The 19,934-nt window shown below is 46.8% G+C and overlaps 2 protein-coding genes across 2 annotated transcripts in view; one reads left to right on the top strand and one right to left on the bottom strand.

Annotated features, from left to right (window-relative positions):
* The window catches only part of LOC308464206 (craniofacial development protein 2-like), a gene marked incomplete at its 3' end in the record, with an annotated part of 461,435 nt that overhangs the window by 298,765 nt on the left and 142,736 nt on the right, over positions 1 to 19,934 (bottom strand). The window lies entirely within an intron of this gene.
* Positions 1 to 19,934, top strand: part of PLEKHA2 (pleckstrin homology domain containing A2) — a 92,730-nt gene that overhangs the window by 46,526 nt on the left and 26,270 nt on the right. The window contains exons 4-7 of the mRNA XM_080982539.1: positions 114 to 162; positions 3,116 to 3,213; positions 9,549 to 9,656; positions 17,730 to 17,870. Of these exons, the coding sequence (XP_080838665.1) occupies positions 114 to 162; positions 3,116 to 3,213; positions 9,549 to 9,656; positions 17,730 to 17,870 (396 nt within the window). The remainder of the gene's footprint in view (positions 1 to 113; positions 163 to 3,115; positions 3,214 to 9,548; positions 9,657 to 17,729; positions 17,871 to 19,934) is intronic.

A 19,934-nucleotide genomic window follows, 5' to 3' on the forward strand; every position in this document is an offset into this window, starting at 1 on the left:
TGCCTGCTATGCTAAAGGCACCCTGGAAAAAACCTTTGCAACTTACCCAATAAGTAGGACAAAATTACTCAGGGCTGTGTAATCAGCTGTCTCACCTCCCTTTTTCCTTGCAGGTCAGTGTGGCTCCCCCCAAACAAAAGCCAAAAACACCCCTCTGCTTTGGTAAGTAGAAGGCATTCCAGGGAAGTGGGGAAGGGAAAGGGCTGGTTCACACATGCATGTAAGTCTTCAAAGCACAGTACACTTGAAAACAAGCAGCTGCACTTGCAACACTTAATGTTACCTGTGGCTTTTTAACCTTTACGACTTATGTTTATGTACACAAGTCATCACTCAATGTCACTTTCAGCCATCAATTAGGGGACGCTGATGCATAAGTTGTCCATCAAAGAGAAGATGGACACCAGTGATTCTGTAATATGGTTATTTAGTTCAAGTCTCCCCAAAAGGGCTCTAATTTCATTTCGTGGTTGCAGAGGAAAGCTAACACTATGCCAGTTAGATGGCGTTGGCTGAATGTTGGGCTGCATTCAGACTTTTGTCACTTCCTGTTTTCATCAAAGCATAATTTGCCATTACATTTGAACCAGCAATCCATGGTTAAGTTTACCTCCAAAACATAACTTAATGATTTAAGCCCATTATACCCAAAAGAGCGTCTCCATCCCCATCATTCGGCCTGGACACTGAGGTCCAGCTCCATGGGCCTTCTGGTGGTTCCCTCGCTGCAAGAAGTGAGGTTACAGGGAACCAGGCAGAGGGGCTTCTCGGTAGCAGCACCCGCCCTGTGGAACGCCCTCCCATCAGATGTCAAGGAAATAAACAACTGACTTTTAGAAGACATCTGAAGGCAGCCCTGTTTGGGGAAGTTTTTAATGTTTGATTCTATTTTTAATATTCTGTTGGGAGCCTCCCAAAGTGGCTGGGGAAACACAGCCAGATGGGTGGGGTATAAATAAATTGTAAGGGGGGACATGTAAGGCATGACATGTAAGGGGGGAGGCAGGAGAACAGAGCTCATCTGTCGTCAACCTGCTGCCCTCCAGATGTGTTGTAACACAACCCCCATCAGTCCCAGCTGGCATGTGCTGGCTGAGGCTGATGGGAGTTGTAGTCCAAAACATCTGGAAGGCACCAGGTTAGTGAAGGATGCTTCAGACCATAGTTTATATTTCAAGGAGTGCCTTAATGCACCTTTGAAGTGGATTCAGATTCCTCCCACCCCACCACAAGCTTATTCTGTGAATTTGATTCCCTCCTTTCTCAGCCACACTTTCAACCCTCGGGAAACTGACTTGGCTATCCCTCTGGTTTTTGAGAGGATTTTGTCCATGCAAACCCTTGCAACCATAGAAGCCAGAAGATGTTTAAGGAGCTAATATCTGACTTTAAAACAGAAATGTTTAGAGAGCTGAATTCTGTGAACCATATGCTGCACTCCTTCTGCCCATCTGCAAAATGCATGATGGTCTTTATAACCGAACCCCCATCCAAAATGTGGTTGTGTACAAGCAGTGAGTAATATTTGCTCTAAAAAAAAGTTTTCTTGCATTTCAACTTCCCATCGACCTTCCCCAGCACAACATATTTTTTATTTTGCTTTTTTAATGCAGTTATCACAGTTGTGAACAATAAAAATATATTCAATGAAATATCAATCTTACTCCCCCTAATAGCAAACTCTGGTCCCAAAGGAAATGGAGAGAAAATGAGACCACCCAGAATACAGAGGATGGTATTGGCCTGCCTCAGAGAATCCTGAAGCTGGCAGAAGTACCAAAACAAACAAACAAACAAATCCCACCCCTTCTAAAATTCCAAAACAACCCAATGAGAATGGAGTATTCTCCAAAACCACAGAATATTGAGTGTCATTTGGAAAAATAAAACAGAAAACGAGGGGTCAGGAGGAGGAGGCATTGGTCTGTTTGGGACCCTAACAGAAAAGTAGGAAATTTGTGACCCTTCAGATGTTGTTGGATGATGATGATGATTTCACTTAGAGCCTGGCATTCCTCCCAAAGGAGGCAAGCACATCAGTACTAAACACGATTAAAACCATTCTAAAAACAGTTAAAAGCATTCTCTTAGCCAGTGATTTTGGTTTTGCCAGGAACAGCCATCAAATGCCTGCCTAAGCAAGAATGTTTGTAGATGCTTCCTGAATGTCAGTATTAAGGAAGGCAGACAAACAGGGACCCACCATTGAAAAGGCCTCATCATAGGTCAGTGCAAACCAGGCAGCCCCCAGAGGTGGCACCACCAACAAGGCCTCAGCTGCCAATTGTAGGGACCCATAATCTCTGGCCATTGGCCATGCTGGCTGAGTGGGTCTGGTGAGATTGTAGTCCACAACATTACTTCAAGGGGTACAGATTCCCCATTTATACTACCTTGGAGGAGAGTGGGTCTGGCCGGCTGGCCAGAACCCTGAACAAGAGATCTCCTGTTAGAAGGGGAGCATACAGTGTGGCATTTTGTTACAGGTCCCACTTGCAGAATTTATAAAGTTAAAGGGACCCTGACCATTAGGTCCAGTCACGGACGACTCTGGGGTTGCGGCGCTCATCTTGCTTTACTGGTCGAGGGAGCCGGCGTACAGATTCTGGGTCATGTGCCCAGCATGACTAAGCCGCTTCTGGCGAACCAGAGGAAATGCCGTTTACCTTCCCACCGGAGCGGTACCTATTTATCTACTTGCACTTTGACGTCCTTTCGAACTGCTAGGTTTGAAACCCAGCCATAAAAACCAAAGCCAAGAACTTTAGAGTGACATTTGGTTTTAGATTCCCTAATGTAGACACCCATTTAAATCTAAGTTCTAAGACCAGCAACTAGATCAGATTGGATTCTGTGAGGGCAAATGCCTTCCAGAACAGAATTGTTTTCTCCATCTGAAAGGGGGGGGGGGTGTGGAGAGAGCTGTTCAGGTGAGCCTCAATGTCAAATCCAGCCTATACGATTGAAGCATATGGCATCTCCCAAAGAATCCTGGGAACCGTTGTTTACTCTTCATAGAGCTAAATTTACCAATAGCCTTAACTACAATTTCCAGAATTTGGGGTGGGGGAGAATGTGCTATGCCAAACACTGACACTGATCTCTGTGTCCACAGTTATTAATGCATTGTCTCAGCGCTATGTTTTGCAAGCCAATGACCAAAAGGACCTGCAGGACTGGGTGGAGGCACTAAATCGGGCCAGCAAGATCACGGTAGGTTTGCCCAGTGCTTTGGGTATCTTTTTGGTGTTCAGTGGAAAGAAGGGGTCATGTTGGTTTCCTTTTATTCAGGCTTTAATCTGGTTGGAATGTAGGGATTTCTTTCCTTTCCTTTCAGCTGAATTATGTGGGCATCTTGGCCAAAATCCTAAAACATAATTGAACAGGTGGAGTTCATTAACTTGGGGGAAGGGGAAGGAGAGGGGTCTGTACTCTCCTACAGGGAGTATGTCTTATCTTTCTCTCTCTCCCCCCCCCCCCCCGCATTATTCTTTTATTCATCCTGATTAGTTTGCAGGTAGATCAGACAATGTTAGCTATTAAATGAGCATTCATTCTGATTTGCTTATGGGGAAGTTAAACAACATTGCATCAAAGCAAATGTTATTCCACACTTTACTTTGCTGTCATTTACCTTATTGCAAAAAATGTGGCCTTTGAGGAAGTGGGTTTGTTGTACAAGACCTCCCAGTCATAATTGTTGAACCAATTTTTGCTGGTATATGACTGAATCCCATCTGAAAACACTGATTATCTGGAAGTGCCCAATGTAAAAAGGCAGTGTAGAAAGTCTTTAAATAGTAAAGTAAGAAGTAATAACAAACAGGTTCCTCCTCCACTTTTTCCTTAACAACTCACCCCAGGAAATGCAAAATAGATAGAACACCCGGGACACAAATAGGAAAAAGGCCCTATAAGCTGTCAGTATTTTATAGCCTGAAAAGTCCTGTACTACCACAGGCAGGGAGGGGGGCACCCACAGCACTTTGTTACGCTTCCCCAGCCATTTATTCTAGTTAAAGTTACTTCAGGAGAATTGAAAAAGCAACTGCAATTGGGCACCTGCAGACCAGCAAGGCTGAGCAATTTTACAAATTGCATGGATTTAGAATTTATTCAGAGTAATTCTGATAGGTGGGGTGAATTTGCAGGTTCTGAAGAACTTGAGTTGGTTTAATTGCCATTCTCACTCACCTAGCAGAAAACAGGAACAGGAGTCCAGTAAGAAGAAAGAGGGGTTAGACATTAGAGTAGCCTTCCCCAACCTGCCCCCCCCCATCTGTGCCCAACATGTAGTAAAAGTTGTCCTTACCACTTGCCAGACCAATGCCAAACCAATCTGAGATACCCTGGCATGTGATAATTCTCCCCAGGGCATTTTACCCATCTACATGTGTTCTATATGCCATGAAAAAATGGGCTGCTGTTAATATACCCTCTTTTCCATGGTGCATACATTGATTTATACTGTAAACTGTGATCTTTGGATGAAAGGCAGCATATACATCTAATTTGTTGTTGTTGTTGTTTACAGAATTTGAACAAGCTTGGCCCTGTAATTCATGACATGAGAAAAGCAAACATTTGTTCCCAGTTAGCAAAGATAGGGAACCTGGGGTCCTCCAAATGTTGTTGGACTACAACTCCCATCATGCCCTGACCATTGACCATGCTGGCTCGAGTTGATGGCAGTTGGAGTCTAACCATCTCTGGAGGGCCACTGGTTTCCCATTTCTTTTGTAAGAGTTGTTCTAAAAACAACAACAACCTATAAAAGAACTACCCACATTTTTGGTGTGATCACCTGGAAGCGGTGTATTGTGTAAATTTAACTCCCTGATGGAGGGGGAAGACACTCTCTTTTGCTTTAGTGGTGACATGTATATGGAACCCGAAACTTCTCTAGCCGAACCTAGGAAGCCCCTTGCTTTAGGGGCCAGCTTAGAGGGATGTTTCCTTCTCTCCATGATGGCAGGTGTTTGCCACATCATATGGAACCTTGGGTTGAGGATGCCATGCTCGGTGTGTTGATGGCTCTGGCATTGGGGAAGTGTGTGTGGTGCATCTTGTATCACTACCAACACCTGCGGTTGGAAGATCAAATGCCTCCTGCCTGCTGCCTTTTGACTCTCCTCCTGCATAGCTTACATTAGACCTGTTGCCAAGCTGCAGCTGCAGGGATCTAAGCCTGTGGTTTTTTTGTCCAGCTTCCTTGGAGACAGGCCAGTGGCTCCCCACTGATCAATAGGGACGGAAAGTTTTCCTGAAAGGCAGCTTGTGTGCCATATAGCAGTTACTCTCTGCCATTGGTTGCGTTTGGAGGCCTAGAGGCATCTTCTAAGAGCATTGGGGAGATGCACATGGGCTGTGTAGCAAAGGACAAGTCGGTCAGTTTCGGTGTCTCGTTTTTCTTGTCTTAGAATCAGGCCTCCACATTTTTGAAGCAATTTGTGTGTCTTTTTAAAAAAACCACTCTTGAAAATCCATCAGCATTTTTGTGTGAATTTTTCCTATTAAACATATTGTTGTGTGCAATTTTGACTCACACACACATCTTTGAAAGTAATTTCCCATAATAAAATTCATTTTTGCATGTTGTTTACACTAAAATAGGGTGGGTTGGTTTTGTGGGGTTTTTTTGCACACTTTCCCCTAATATGATACATTTTGTACTCACTGGTTGGTTGGAGTAATTTAGAGTAGTATGAGGTTTGCATATTGGTTCAAGACATGCAAATTAGGTGGCTTCCCATTGAAAGGCAAAGAAAATCAAGGTCGTCCCCCCCCTATCTTGGGTCCCAATTGCATTATACATTTAAAGCAGTATCATAGCTGTTTAAGCAGTCATGGCTTCCCCAAGGAATCCTGGTGTCTGAAGTTTGTTAAAGGTGCTGAGGGTTGTTAGGGGACCCTTATACCCCTCAAAGAGCAACAATGCCCACAGTGGTTTAGGAACCAATCCCTCTTCACAGGGAATGCTGAGAACTGCCACTCTGTGAGGGCGATAGAGGTCTCCTGTCAACTCCGCCACCCTGCAAGGAGAAGGGGCAGGAAGTGTTTTTTGGTAGAGCTCTGTGGGCATGGCTTATGCCCCACTTGCCAGAATGGTTGGCCACTGGTGCCTTAAATACAGGGATGACTTGACAGCAACTTGACTAAATTCCCCATATCCACTCACCCTGTAAAATCGCTGTGCTGCTTCTGAAACAGGAAGATGTGCTCCTATTACATGCTTGTTTCCTGTTTCCCTGTCCATGAAGGCTGGCTACTTCCCCTTCAGCTGGCCAAACTTGACTCTCGAAAACTGGTTGCTGTTTTGGAACATGGATTATTATCTTAAGAACTGAGAAATGAATATGAAAGGAAGCCTTTTTAGATTCCTAAATCTAGGCAACAGTGGCTTCCTTTGCACGCTGTGTTATGGTTAGGCATACATCTAAGATGTATTAAATGTGAGCACCAAGTGGGGGCAAAGTTGTGTTTGCAAATATGGTGAAATAACTCGGAGTCAAGAGTGGATTTCATGCTCTTTATTCAGCTCATAGTGGTGAGGAGGAATGGAAGTTCCCCCAGAATGTCTGCTTTATATACATTATTTACATAATGGGTCCCACGTGATTGGCTAATTCTGGGATTCTCCTGCAAGCCAATCAGGTTGCGGATTCACTTCTACCTGGAGCTGGATTGGGTGGCTCCTGCGGACCAATCAGACTGCTGCATTCTGAATCCTATTGTTCTAGGACCAATCAGACTGCTGCGTTTTGGATCCTATTCAATTCAGTACATAACATATGTGTATCATTAAAACACCAGAGGAGAGCAACCTCAGGCCTGGGAGCCAAACTTGGCCAGTTAGGCTTCTCTCTGGCCTGCTCATCCCTTCCTCAAAGGCCTTTGACTGCTCAAATGCGTCCTTGAAGTGTGATAATGCCAGGAGAGGGAAATGTGTGTAGAAACCTCTGACTTTTGTCACCATGTGGGCCCTGGAAGGTCGCCCATGTGGGAATAAGACCCTGACAGGCATTTGCTAGGGTCAAAATTGCCAATAGCTTCTTCCCACACCAAGTACAGGGTGAAGGTAATTGCTCTTTGCCCATCCCTGCATTACTCTATGGCCTGAGGGCCACGTGAGACCCTCACTCTAATTTCGTGCAAGTGGCAGTGGGCAGGTAGGGGGCGGGGGAAGAAGTTGACAGAAATCAACAGTGCTCTCCAGCCACTTTCAGCCCTGTCCTTTCCCTCTACTGGCCCCAGCCCCAACCCCCAGCAGCATATAGCTCCAGGAAGGTCAAAATCTGATGAAATGAGCCATTGATGAGCCTAAACTAGTGGCTTTGCTGAGAAGCAGAAGAAGGCAGTTGCCTTCATGCTGTGATGTGTCTGGTTGGCCACCATGGGGAAAAGAGTGTGTGGGATTAGATGGAAGCTTGCCTTTGTTCCAGCAGAGCCCTTTTAACCATCTTATGGGGAACTTGCATGCAGACAGCCTCTGAAATACCTTCCACGTATTGGCTGTTTGAGATCAGTTCTGGAATGTTATGTACCGGACCAGCTGAGGCGGAGATCTGGGTCACGTAGGTGTTAGCCTAGTAAAAGCCAGTTTTACCTGCCCAGCCCACAAAGTACCTTCACCTCTTGGATGGAAGGTTGGAAAGTGAATCCTCCCAGCATTTGCTACCAGATTGTAGATAAGAATTTCTGCTATTAGGCAGGGGAAATGCATGCTGAAAGCCACAGACTCCTCCTGCATCTGATATAGACCCACATTTCGTTTTGTACTCTGGCCAAGGAGCTGCTGAGAGCTGCTAGATATCTGTGTCTGCTTGGCACCTGAAGGGCCATGTGCTGCGGCTGCTGCTGCTGCTGCTGCTGCTGCCGCCGCCATCCCCCCTGTCTGGAAGGACACCTGAGTACCTTTGCAAGGCAGGCATTGGGAAGGAGCAGAGAGAGGCACCTGAGAGGAAAGTTCAGAAAATAGATACATGAGTGGCTCCATATACTGTAGAACCACCAGAGGAAGACTGGGTATTGTGCTTTGCAAATCAAAGGTACTAATCCCTCAGAGAAAGAAGTTTTTTTAAAAATATGGAAGTTGTAGCAAGCTTGGTGTGAGCACAATGTTGGAAACAGAGTAAGATACTAATTTAAGAAGAATGGCTGTAGAAATCATGGGCAGTTCTGTCTAATTTAATACAAGGGAATTTTATTATTAATTTATATAACGGTTACTTCAATGCATTTTAGAATTAGGCATAGTGAAGCCTATTGAAGGTGGTGCAATTAAACAAGACTTGGGGCTCATCCAGACTTCCCACCACTTTCCCCCAGGGAAACCCAATCTTTAGCACTCAGAGTAAACGTCAATCAGGTTTTCTCCAGATTGACATTTGCCCCAATTTAAAGCAAAAGGGTAGGTTTTCCTGTGGCTTTTTTTCAGGGGGAACTCACCGGAACTCATTTCTGGCCCTGTCAGGTGCCATTCTACGAGAAAGAGGGAGGTGCTCATGGTGAGTTCTAGCACCTCTTTTGCTAGAAAAATAGCACTAGGAAAGGAGCCAGGGAAGGGGAAAACCACTAGGACCCATGCCTAGAAAGTGTGGGTCAAGCAGAAGTGAAAGCAAGGCACTTTGGGAAGGAGGCATGAGGCTCTGACAGGGTCCGAGAGTCCTCCTTCCTCCTTCCCAAATGCTAGTTTGTGCATTCCCAGCTTTGGGAAAGAGTTGGGAGGGCTCTAGGACCCTGTTAGAGCCTCACAACACCTTTCCAAAGCCCAGCCAGCCAGTGTGGGGACTGGAGGGAGCATCAAATTTTGACCTCGCTCCCCACTGCCTGTGTGACAAGGCTGTGGTATGAAAAGTTGGACCAGGGCTGAAGTACAAAGACATCTTTGCTAGTGCTGGAAAGATGATATATAGATCCCATTAAAGAGTTCTGGGTCTTTAAAAATGTACAATTTAAAAATACTATCAAGAATGTGCAACACATATGCAAGATTCCATAAATCAGATTTTGTGCTGGGGTGGGGGCTCTTGTGTCATTCAAATCCAGCTAGTCCATCTGTCAAAAAATATTTGAGCAAAATAATTTGATCTTAAAGCACCAACTTTTTTCTTTAGTACAGGTATATCATGCAAATAAATGCAGCCCATTATTTCCAGTATGCCTCCCTATTTCAAAGTGGAGTACTGCAGGAATTCTAGAAATCAGCTGGACTCTTTGCTGGTCTTGGATAGAGCATGAGACTCTTAATCTCAGGGTCATGGGTTTGAGTCCCACATTGAGCAAAAGATTCCAGCATTGCAGGGGGCTGGACTAGATGACCCTCATGGTCTTTTTCAACTCTATGATTCTATGAAATCCTTGCTGAATGGGATTTCATATACATTCTCAGGTGTCACTCTAGCAATTGATAAAAGCACTTCAAAAAAGGGTACATTTGGAGGGATTTAGAAGGATGCTGTCTCTTGTAGCGAGAGCCTGGCAGATTTTGAGAAGGCAGTTGTTTGGTTTTGGGCACGAGACATAACTTGTCCTTTTCTCTCTCTTAGGTTCCAAAGGGTGAAAGTTTCCCTCCAACTGCAGAAGTTGTCAAGCGTCCCTACAGGACTGAGATCATTGGTGGGGTGGTTGTGCAGACGCCAATCTCAGTCAACCAGGTGAGAAGGGAATGGCTGGTCAGCCAAATCTGTTGCTTTGGAGAAGGGATGGAGATGGAGAAGTTTACAGGATTTTTTTACAGCATTTCTACCCCACTCTGCAGCCAAAAAGGCCCCCAGAGTGGCTTACATAAGACCAGTTTAAAAGCACACAGCCTGTGCCTGCAGCCTTACAATCTAAATACATAGCACAAAAGGAAAAAGGTATGAGGAGGGAAGGAGAAAATAAGCAAACTTGGGCCCAGACAGGGCTTGAAGAGGCCTGGTGTACATATAATACGTAGGCATGAGTCCTTCTAATAATGGGTTGGTCCCTTGACCCTGATCAAAGATTCCATGGAGCCATGGTTTTGTTTCCAGAAGGGTAGTTGCATGTAATGATCTCAGGCAGGCAAGCAAGCCCTGATAAGAATTAACAAGTCTCTGGCAGTTTTATGGTACGTTTATTTATAAATTACATCCAGAGCGTGGCTCCCAGCCTGCCGCACTTGGATGCAAGTTGGTCACTCTGAGTCTCCGCCCCTGTCACAGCACGAAGGGCACCAGAGTCCAGTCCTTCCTCTCTTGCACTTCTGTTGCATTTTAACCCATTCAGCTCTTCTGGTTCGGGGAGAAGGTGGGTGGAATTCCACCCCCACCCCACCCCGCTCTTAAAAGAAGAGCCTTCTGAACGCTGTTTCTCACCTGGTTGCATAGCAACCTCCTCAATGCCATCTATCTCTTCCCCTCCCTCTGCCTGCGAGCTCTCCGAGTCTGCTGCTCTATCTGAGTCTGGAAACTCTTGGTGAAGGGGGGGGGCGAGCTAACCCACTCCTGCTCTGTCTGCATTCTTTCATCTTCAGAGTTTGACTCTTCCCAGGCGTTCGATTCAGTCACGTCCCTGACACTGCATTAGTCAGTCTTGTGGCAAAAGTAAGTCTTGTGTCACTTTAAATTTTAACACATTTATTCTGGCATATGCTTCAATGGACTGGAGTCTTCTTTGACTTCAGGTGCAGATAATTCTATTATGAGTTGGGGGGGTCAGTCAGGATGATACCCTACATCCCAAAGTTGTAGTCCTGTTTATGTGGGGTAGAATCGATAAGAGGACACTGACCCAACCGGTCCCTTAGTTAATAGTTAACCAGTTAATACTGTGATTAATAATAATAATATAAAATTATTATGATTTATGAGTCTGCAGAGGTTGCCCTAGAGACAAATGGTTGCCTCACCCAGGATGGAGAGCAATAGGTAAAGGGGGCACTGTGCATGGGGCGGGGGCCAGTGCTGGAAGCTGGAGACACAGAGACATGTCTTGTTCCGTGCTGGGCTTGGGGCTAATGGGGAAGCAAGATCTGTTGGAGTGGTGATGCTGCAATCCCTTCCATCCTGTGCTTGCATTGCGTGCATGTGTACACAAAACAATACGTCCTAAAAGACACCACAGTCTGTGCTGACTTGCATTCTAAAGAAACTGAACCCTGGGGAAGCACCCCTGGAGTCTCTCACCACTCAGAGATTGGGGCTTGCATGCAACAATGTGCACATTGCTTTGGGTGCAAATGTAAGCAGTGAGGGCAATGCAATGCAAAAATTCAGGCAATGACCCGGTTAGCTGGGATGCATGCCAAAAAAGCACAACAATCTCTTGTAGTAGCAGTGAAGGGTGATAAAGTGAACAGCATGGCAGTGAGTCCTGATCTGACTCAAGAGTGGGGAAGCTGTGGTCCTTCAGATGTTGCCCCTCCCAACTCCCATCAGCCAGCAGTCAGGGATGATGGGACTTGGAGTTCAGCAACAACTGGAGGGCCAAAGGTTAGCTACGGCTGCCATGAGGACCTAAACAAAGCCCAGTAAAATAAGTGCAAAGAGCCTCCCAGTGCATCATCTTATTTCCCAAAGTGGTCAGCCAGGTGTTTCTGGCAAGTTCCAGGTGATGGATGGTGCTGGCGGATGCGACTGATGGGAGCTGGAGTCTCGCAGCATCTGCAGGGCTGCAGCTTCCCCACCGCCTGCTGGTACTTAGGCATAAGCAAAACTAAGATGAAAATGAGACATCCCAGCAATAATACCACCCTGCCCAACCCTTGGGCATCACAAAATCTGGGGCGTAGCAGCTGCTTTGCCTCCTTGCCAAATGGCCTGTCATGCCTCATTAACTTGCCAGAGAAAAGTGTGCCACCCTCCTCTTTTTAGCAGTGTGTGCCTTTTTTTAAGAGGAAGCTGCTCATCCTGTGATTCAGGATTCAGAAGGTTAGGGAAGAGACTGGAGGAGCAGGAGCGTTTTCCTTTGAGCCATGACTTGAAATGTGGCTAGGAAGCAAAAAGAACACAGTGGTACCTGCCAAATAATGTTGCCATGCAGAGTGCTTCTCTCCAGGAAGCCAGCAGCCATGTCTTCCTCTAGAAAGCACTTTTCCTTCCTGTTCCCCCTAGTTTTCCATCCCCCCCCCCCATGCCTACTGGGCAGGTGCAGAATGCCTTCACCTTTACTAGTTGTGGAGAAGATGGAATTTTAGCAGGTGTAGTTTGCATGACAAGCTACACATCTCCTCAAATACGCTGTTCTATTCTTCTCCTATTGTGGTTTACTTATATGCTGCTTTTTGGCTCAGTGGGCTCCTAGTCATGAACTGTGTATTGATACAGTGAAACCGGGGTTACCTGGGGGCCACTCCTGGAGGCACAGGCATGTGCATCTTGCAGAGACCTTCCCTGGCGCCAGAGAGTCACATCCCCCAGCTGAAATTAGGCTCAAAAGAAGCCTTCTTTAGCCAACAGAAGCCGTCTTTACAGTAGCCAAGAGTTGCAGCACACCTGTGGTGCACACAACAGTTTGCAAACGTTCCCATAGGTCCCAAAAGATTGCCGACCCTTGCAATAGCAAATGCAGTAACCCAGCCAGATGGGTGGGGTATAAATAATAAATTATTAAATTATTATTATAGTACAATTAAAGCGCAATACAAAATTACACACACTGTAGGGATCATCTATGCAGTTGTTGAAGATGCAGATTCTGTGTCCTTTCTCTCTGTGTCTATCTTCTACCTGGCCATCTTAGCATTCAAACAAGTGGTTCAGTGCCAGGAAGGACTATCCTGTGTACTTTTGCTGAACATGTAGATTGACTTCTGGTTCTATATCCCAGTATCCTAATTACTGGCTTTGCTGGCCTGTGGTTCTCGGGCTGCTATCCACCCTGATCCCTCAGGACAGGGCAGGATAGGGCATGAAAGAAACAGTGCCAACCAACCCAATAGGTACAGAGTACTTGAACTACAAGAGGAAGTCTTTCCAGCTTTTCATTACAGCTGTTGCCAGTTGCATGTCTCCCTTAATTAAGGCTTGGCCCCACATGTTTAATTAAATGGCTTGGCTGTGCATATCACACACTCACTCAACCTCTAGATGCTCTGCTCCATTCTGCTGAGAACAAACAGCAGGTATCCATAGTTTCTGTGTCCAATTAGCAGAGCCAGTTTAATTGCTGACCTGGGACTGCTTTGCACAAAAGTAGAATGAGATGGTAGAGAATCATAGAATCATAGAGTTGGAAGAGACCACAAGGGCCATCGAGTCCAACCCCCTGCCAAGCAGGAAACACCATCAGAGCACTCCTGACATATGGTTGTCAAGCCTCTGCTTAAAGACCTCCAAAGAAGGAGACTCCACCACACTCCTTGGCAGCAAATCCCACTGTCGAACAGCTCTTACTGTCAGGAAGTTCTTCCTAATGTTTAGATGGAATCTTCTTTCTTGTAGTTTGGATCCATTGCTCCGTGTCCGCTTCTCTGGAGCAGCAGAAAACAACCTTTCTCCCTCCTCTATGTGACATCCTTTTATATATTTGAACATGGCTATCATATCACCCCTTAACCTCCTCTTCTCCAGGCTAAACATGCCCAGCTCCCTTAGCCGTTCCTCATAAGGCATCGTTTCCAGGCCTTTGACCATTTTGGTTGCCCTCCTCTGGACACGTTCCAGTTTGTCAGTTTCCTTCTTGAACTGTGGTGCCCAGAACTGGACACAATACTCCAGGTGAGGTCTGACCAGAGCAGAATACAGTGGCACTATTACTTCCCTTGATCTAGATACTATACTCCTATTGAAGACAGTGCCACTTTAGACTGCAGGGAGATGCCATTTTTTAAAGCATTTCTTAGTTTATTTAAAGTGTTTTTACCCCTCTCTTCAGTCCCAGGTCACTTTTAAAAGATGAGTATATAAGACAGTCCCTGCCCTCAGGCCCACAATCTAAAAGACAGGACACAAAAAGGAAGAGGAACTGTGAGACTGTGAGGTGGAAATCAAACTCAGGCCCTAGTTCTTTGTCATGTCCCGATGGAATGAAGTGGAGGAGCCAAATGTCGCTGAGTTGCTTCTTCTCATGCCCATGCTGAAGCCTGATGGAATAGGTGCTGCCAGGTGACCTTTGATGGAAGAAGCCTCGATAGAACAGGCTTCTTAGCTGAGCTGACAGGAGCCCAGCTTTCAAGCTCTTCCTCTTCTGCAGCCTGGTGGAATGGCTGCAGCAAGGCGGCAGCTGAGAAGGACAGAGGAAAAGCCTGATGGAGCTGGCTTCTCAGCAGAGCCAAATGAGTTGAACATCTAGCTTTTCAAACATAGTGCAATTCTACTTCTTCCCTCTCTGAGCTGTGGGAAGAAGTAGGAAACAGGCAAGGAAACAGGCCCATGCGGCATGGCCACTGTCACCCTAAGGTAATCCCTTCCAAGAAAATAATAACAACAATAAAACCACCACATCCATGAGAGAGCTTCCAGCCCACTGCTAGATTTCCACTTGTGGGGAATGTTTTACACAAGGGAGCATTCAAAAATAATTCCTACCACATGCTCTTCAAAAAAGCATGCCTGTTGCCTGCTTTGCTGTCCTTCCGGTGACAGAGAGACCTTTTATTTCCCCAGGCTTTTAGTTTTAGGATGGAAACTGTTTTATTAACTGCTGCTGTTGCTTTGTATTGTTGTAAACAGATGTTTCCTCCTCCCCATGTCCAATGCTCTGCGCTGCTGTCAAGGTCTGGCCAGCTTGAGTGGGATTGTGGAGAATCCCACTCCACAATCCCACTCCTAGCTCTTCCCCAACATGGCACAGACACTGGGGAGGGGTGCTTTGTTGTGGGCCCTTCAGGCCAGGGGAGCCTGGTGCCCCAGTGGAGCACGTTGGCTACCTAAAATGTGCCACACAATGGCGCCCAGTGTCTGCCCCATTTTTCCTTTGGGGACTGCATTTATTCAGAAGCAATAAGCAGGCACTCACCCATGAAATTTATGCAGCCAGCAAAAGCCCACTTTCTTCTTTGAAGAGCGAAGCCTTTGGCTCCCATTCTGTAGAAGTCAAAGCTGCATCAGAAGAACAGTTTGCTTTATTCACTCTCTCTTTAGCCAAGGGGAGCTTGTGAAAGCCTAGTGTTTTGTCACTGGCTTATTTTTCTGCATTTCTGTTAATTGTGGGTGAAAAAATTCATTTCCCATGTCACACACCACTTCTCTCTTTCTCTTCCCTTCCCTTCCTTTCCCTCCCTCCATGTGGCAAGGAAGCTGTTTTCTCAGGTCGGTTTTGTGCTTTGTGGCATCCTTAAGTGGTGTTGTCCTGAAAGGGACCCCAGAATCCCAATTTTAGCCAGTACACAATAACAAGATTGGGCCAGGGCTCTGGGAAATTACAAGCAGACCTTGCCCTGATGGTTTCCAGGACCAGTGGCTTTATTTGGAAAGGACCGCTTTATTCACCAGGTTGGGATGCTAGAGGAATTTATTTGTTTGCAAATTCCACTCAAACTAATCTGATCTGTAATTCCAGACTAATATGCACACAATAATGCATATCTGGATTTCACACTCCTCAAAATTTTGCAATGCAATTATAGCCTCACACACAAAACCCCAAACTGCTTATAAAAATGTTTGTTTTAAGATAAAAGTAATGTTTAGAAATGTTTGAGAGAGAATACATATTCTAATTTGAGTCTTCCTGCAATTCTTGTTATAAAGTTACAATAAAAAAAATATTTATATTAGATCTTTTCAAAAAATTGATTTTTGGGAGAGAATACATCATTTAAAGATGATTTTTTTGTGCAATTATTAAGTTACATTTTAAAATTTAATCCAAATTTTGTGTTGTTGTTTTTTAAAAAATAAATTTTAAAAGTTTTATTTTAACAACTGGATGCTGTGTCCATCCCTGTCCCCAGGAAAAGGCAAATGACTGGATTATTCATACAAGGCCCAGTCATTCCAGGAGCTTTGTTCTGCCACCACTGGGAGCTGGAGTTACACACTTGCATTCCCTTTCATGCCCAGAGAGGGCGCACAGGCATAGGCAATTTATTAAGCTAGGAAAATGCTGGGTATCACTTTGTATCCCATCCTATTGTTGCATGCACCCAGTCTCCAAACAGTGAAAGACTTCAGGGGTTCCAGTGCTTTTGCAGGGTTTGGTTTCCTTGGAATGAAGATCAACGGAGACTGTGGTATCCTTAGGATTTATGGTTTTGTTTACAACCTGACCATAAGATGGAAGGGCTCACAGCATTAGCACTGCCAAAGAGCTTGCCTCCCATTTCGGTTCCCAGGGAGATCTCCGAACCATGAGCTTTGGGTCCAGCATGGAGCAAGACGAGCCTCTGTGCCGCCAGCTTCCAGCACTGGCCAAAGCTCACGCGCAAAGCACAAGCTATTGCTCTTCTACCTTACAAGGTGGTGTTGCTTCCAGTTGGGTGAGGTGGGAGGGGAAGGTTGCACCCATTTGTCTCTAAGGCAACAGGGCAGCCTCTCTGGACCTGTAAATGGTGGCAATTAGCTGGTCAGCTGAGGACACTATCTTACAAAGGAACGGATCTGACTGGCTCAGCGGCCTCTAATGCTAGTTTTGAAATCTCCTCGATACAGAATTACAGGCCTTGATATAATCCCAATTGACGTCACTCAGTCCAAGGTCTCATACCATTCTCATGTCTGAGTTAGGCTGACCGAGAATGCCTGGCCCTGAGTCACCCAGGGAGCATTGTGGTTGTGCATGGATTGGGGACTCCGCTTCCTTGTCCCCAAGGCCAGCAATCTCACCACTGCGCTGGGGGTAGTGGTGGCAGACATCAGGCTTGCAGGATCTACAAACTCCACAGGTCCACCCACCAGACCCATGTTCAAAATAGTGGTGCAGGTGGGGCGTGCTCACTTGAAAGCAGCAGGGAGTCTCTGAGCACATGCACACCCAGCAATTTGTTTTTCAGTATCAGTCCTTCTGCACAAAAATCAACTCCTGGTTTCCACCTAAACTTGGTTTGATTCAGCAGCCTAATTTGGAAGAGGAAAATCTTTCAGTTGTTGGTATTGTTAATAATCTGGGAGTCAGAAGCCTTTGTCCGATGGACTGCAAACTGCTCCCAGCGCTCCCTTCTGCACCGCCTTGGCTTGGCTCTCAATTAATTTTATCCACATAAATGACCATAAAGAAGGGGCAAACTGGGCCAGATGCCATTTATTCAATAAGCAGTGGTGCCATTACATGAGTGGATTTTGCAGACTGATGCAAACTGGGACCCTGGAGTTAGGAGTAGCAGGCTTTATCCCTTTGCTTCCTGCTTCCTGCTTCCACCTATTTCAGGAAAGAGCTCAGTTAGGCCATCTGCTCTGCCCCAAGTAGGACTGGGATAGACCCCTGTCTGCAACCCCAGAGAGCTGCTGCCCATCAGTGTAGACAGTACCGGATTAAATAGACCAGTCATCTGGCTTGGTACAAAGTTCCTATGCTGAAGTAGGAATCGGCTGCTATTTGAATTGTGGGGAAGAGGGAGCTCTCATTTATAGTAGGTAAGGAGTAAGGCACCTATTAACCTCCTGCCCCCACAAACCACGGTCCCAATCCTGACCAAGGCCCCTATGCCTGCAGTTTACTAATGATGAATTGCATACAAGTGTTGTATATAGTTTGACTCTTGGGGTCTTGTGTGGCAGTTATGGGACTTTGGCAAAACAGATGACCAGTGTTCCTTTCCTGTCCAGCCTCAGTGGCAGCCTGATTCTTGGTGTGTGTGATTTCTCCCTGCTCCCCTTCTCTCCTAGAATGGAGGGGATGGCTCCGAAAGCGGCGAGCCAGCAGTGCATCCTCTTCTGAAACGGTCCCAGAGTTACATCCCCAGTACCAAAACGCCACCTGGGCCACCTGTCCTCAAGAGCGGCTACTGTGTCAAGCAAGGGAATGTGGTAGGTCTCTGCCCTTGCCGGCCTTGGTGATGAAGTGGTGCTGGGTTTTAAAACCTGGTGCTTCCGTTGTGGGTGATGAAATCGTCCAGTGAGGCTCGGGGCGGGGGGGGGGGGAACTGAACATGAAGGTGGTTGTGGTGACTCCTGGAGAGAATTCCAGGTAGCCCCACAGCATTTTGCTGCCTGAGATGGAGTAGCAAACAGTGTCAGGTCTCTAGGGATGGGGAAGAAATCCGTTTTGGTTCACATCTGACGCTGAGCCCACTTAATTTGCACTATCTGAAATATTGCATACCAAAACACAGTGTTTCTTTTGAAATTTTGAAATTCTCTGAATTTTGCAATGACACTCTCTAGCCAGGCAGTGTGCACAAAAATGCATATACAGTGGTACCCCGCAAGACGAATGCCTCGCAAGACGGAAAACCCGCAAGACGAAAGGGTTTTCTGTTTTGGAGGCGCTTCGCAAGACGAATTTCCCTATGGGCTTGCATCGCAAGACGGAAGCCCATAGGGAAATGCTGGCGGTCGGGAGCAAAGACTTTCGCCCACAGCCGGCCTTCAGAAGAGGACCTCTTCTGAAGGCCGGCGGGGGGCAAAAGTCTTTGCTCCCCCCCGCCTGCCTTCCCCCCCCGCCTGCCCCGGGCGATCTTAAAATGCTGGTGGGCGGGAGCAAAGCGTTCGCTGCCGACCCCCAGCATTTTAAAATCTCCCCGGGACAGCAGAGAAGTCTCTGCTGTCCCGGGGAGATTTTAAAATGCTGGGGGTCGGCAGCGAACGCTTCGCTCCCGACCCCCAGCATTTTAAAACGCTGTTCCGAAGCGGGGCGGGGGGGCGGGAACACCTGCCCCAGCCGCCCCACTTCGGAACGCTGTTCCGAAGCGGGGCGGGGGGGCGGGAACACCTGCCCCAGCCGCCCCACTTCGGAACGCTGTTCCGAAGCGGGGCGGGGGGGGCGGGAACACCTGCCCCAGCCGCCCCGCTTCGGAACGCTGCTCCGAAGCGGGGCGGGGGGCGGGAACACCTTCTGAAGGCGGGCGGGGGGCGAAAGTCTTTGTCCCCCCTGCCTGCCTTCCCAGGGGCTTTTAAATCGCCCCGGACAGCGGAGAAGTCCTCCGCTGTCCGGGGCGATTTTAAAATGCCGCCCGCCAGCATTTTAAGATCGCCCGGACAGCGGAGAAGTCCTCCGCTGTCCCGGGGTTTTTTAAAATGCTGGGGGTGGGAAGAAAAGCCCTTGCCCCCCCCAGCCTTCAGAAGAGGCCCGGGGACAGACTGTCCCCGGACCTGGTCTGAAGGCGGTTTCCCTAGGAACGCATTAATTGATTTTCAATGCATTCCTATGGGAAACCGTGCATCGCAAGACGAAAAACTCGCAAGACGAAGAGACTTGCGGAACGAATTAATTTCGTCTTGCGAGGCACCACTGTACTCAGGTAAGGTGTGCAGAGAAATGCACATACGTTAGTGGGGGGAAATGTGAAAGTGTATATTTGGCAAAGTTAAATAAAAACAGTGTATATTAGGAGAGATTTGCACTAAAATGCTGATAAATCTTTATGAGAACTTTTAAAAATGCATTTTACAAACTCATGCGGTAATGTTGAGAACTGAACTGAAGACTGAGAGAAAGTGAAACTGAGAAATTCACCTATCTGTAGCCCCCACCCCACCCCCTCAAGTTATAGTCATGGTACCTAAGTTATCTTGGCACCTGAGACAGCACATTTCATAAGCACCTCCCCTCCTCATCTGGCAGTAAAAATACATCAATAGTAAATTTAAAATAGCTACCAGTTTTCTGTCATTTCAAGACAAAAACATTCCACCTGGGACAGCTGCCACATCCTGTCTAATGGTAGGGCCGGACCTGTGAGAGACCCTTTTGAGTGGATACGCTGGCCTCCAATTCCCATCAGCCCCAGCCAGGACAGCCAACCATCAGGAATGCTCAGAGTTGTAGTCCAACAACATCTGCAGGGATTCCCCCAGTCCCGATAGGGGTCAGGCCAAGGGTCTGGCTCCCATGCTGTCCTCTGCTTGTCCCCAACACTGACCATTCAGAGC

Source organism: Podarcis pityusensis, assembly GCF_964106645.2.
Source record: "Podarcis pityusensis genome assembly, chromosome: 15".
Taxonomy (NCBI): Eukaryota; Metazoa; Chordata; class Lepidosauria; order Squamata; family Lacertidae; genus Podarcis; species Podarcis pityusensis.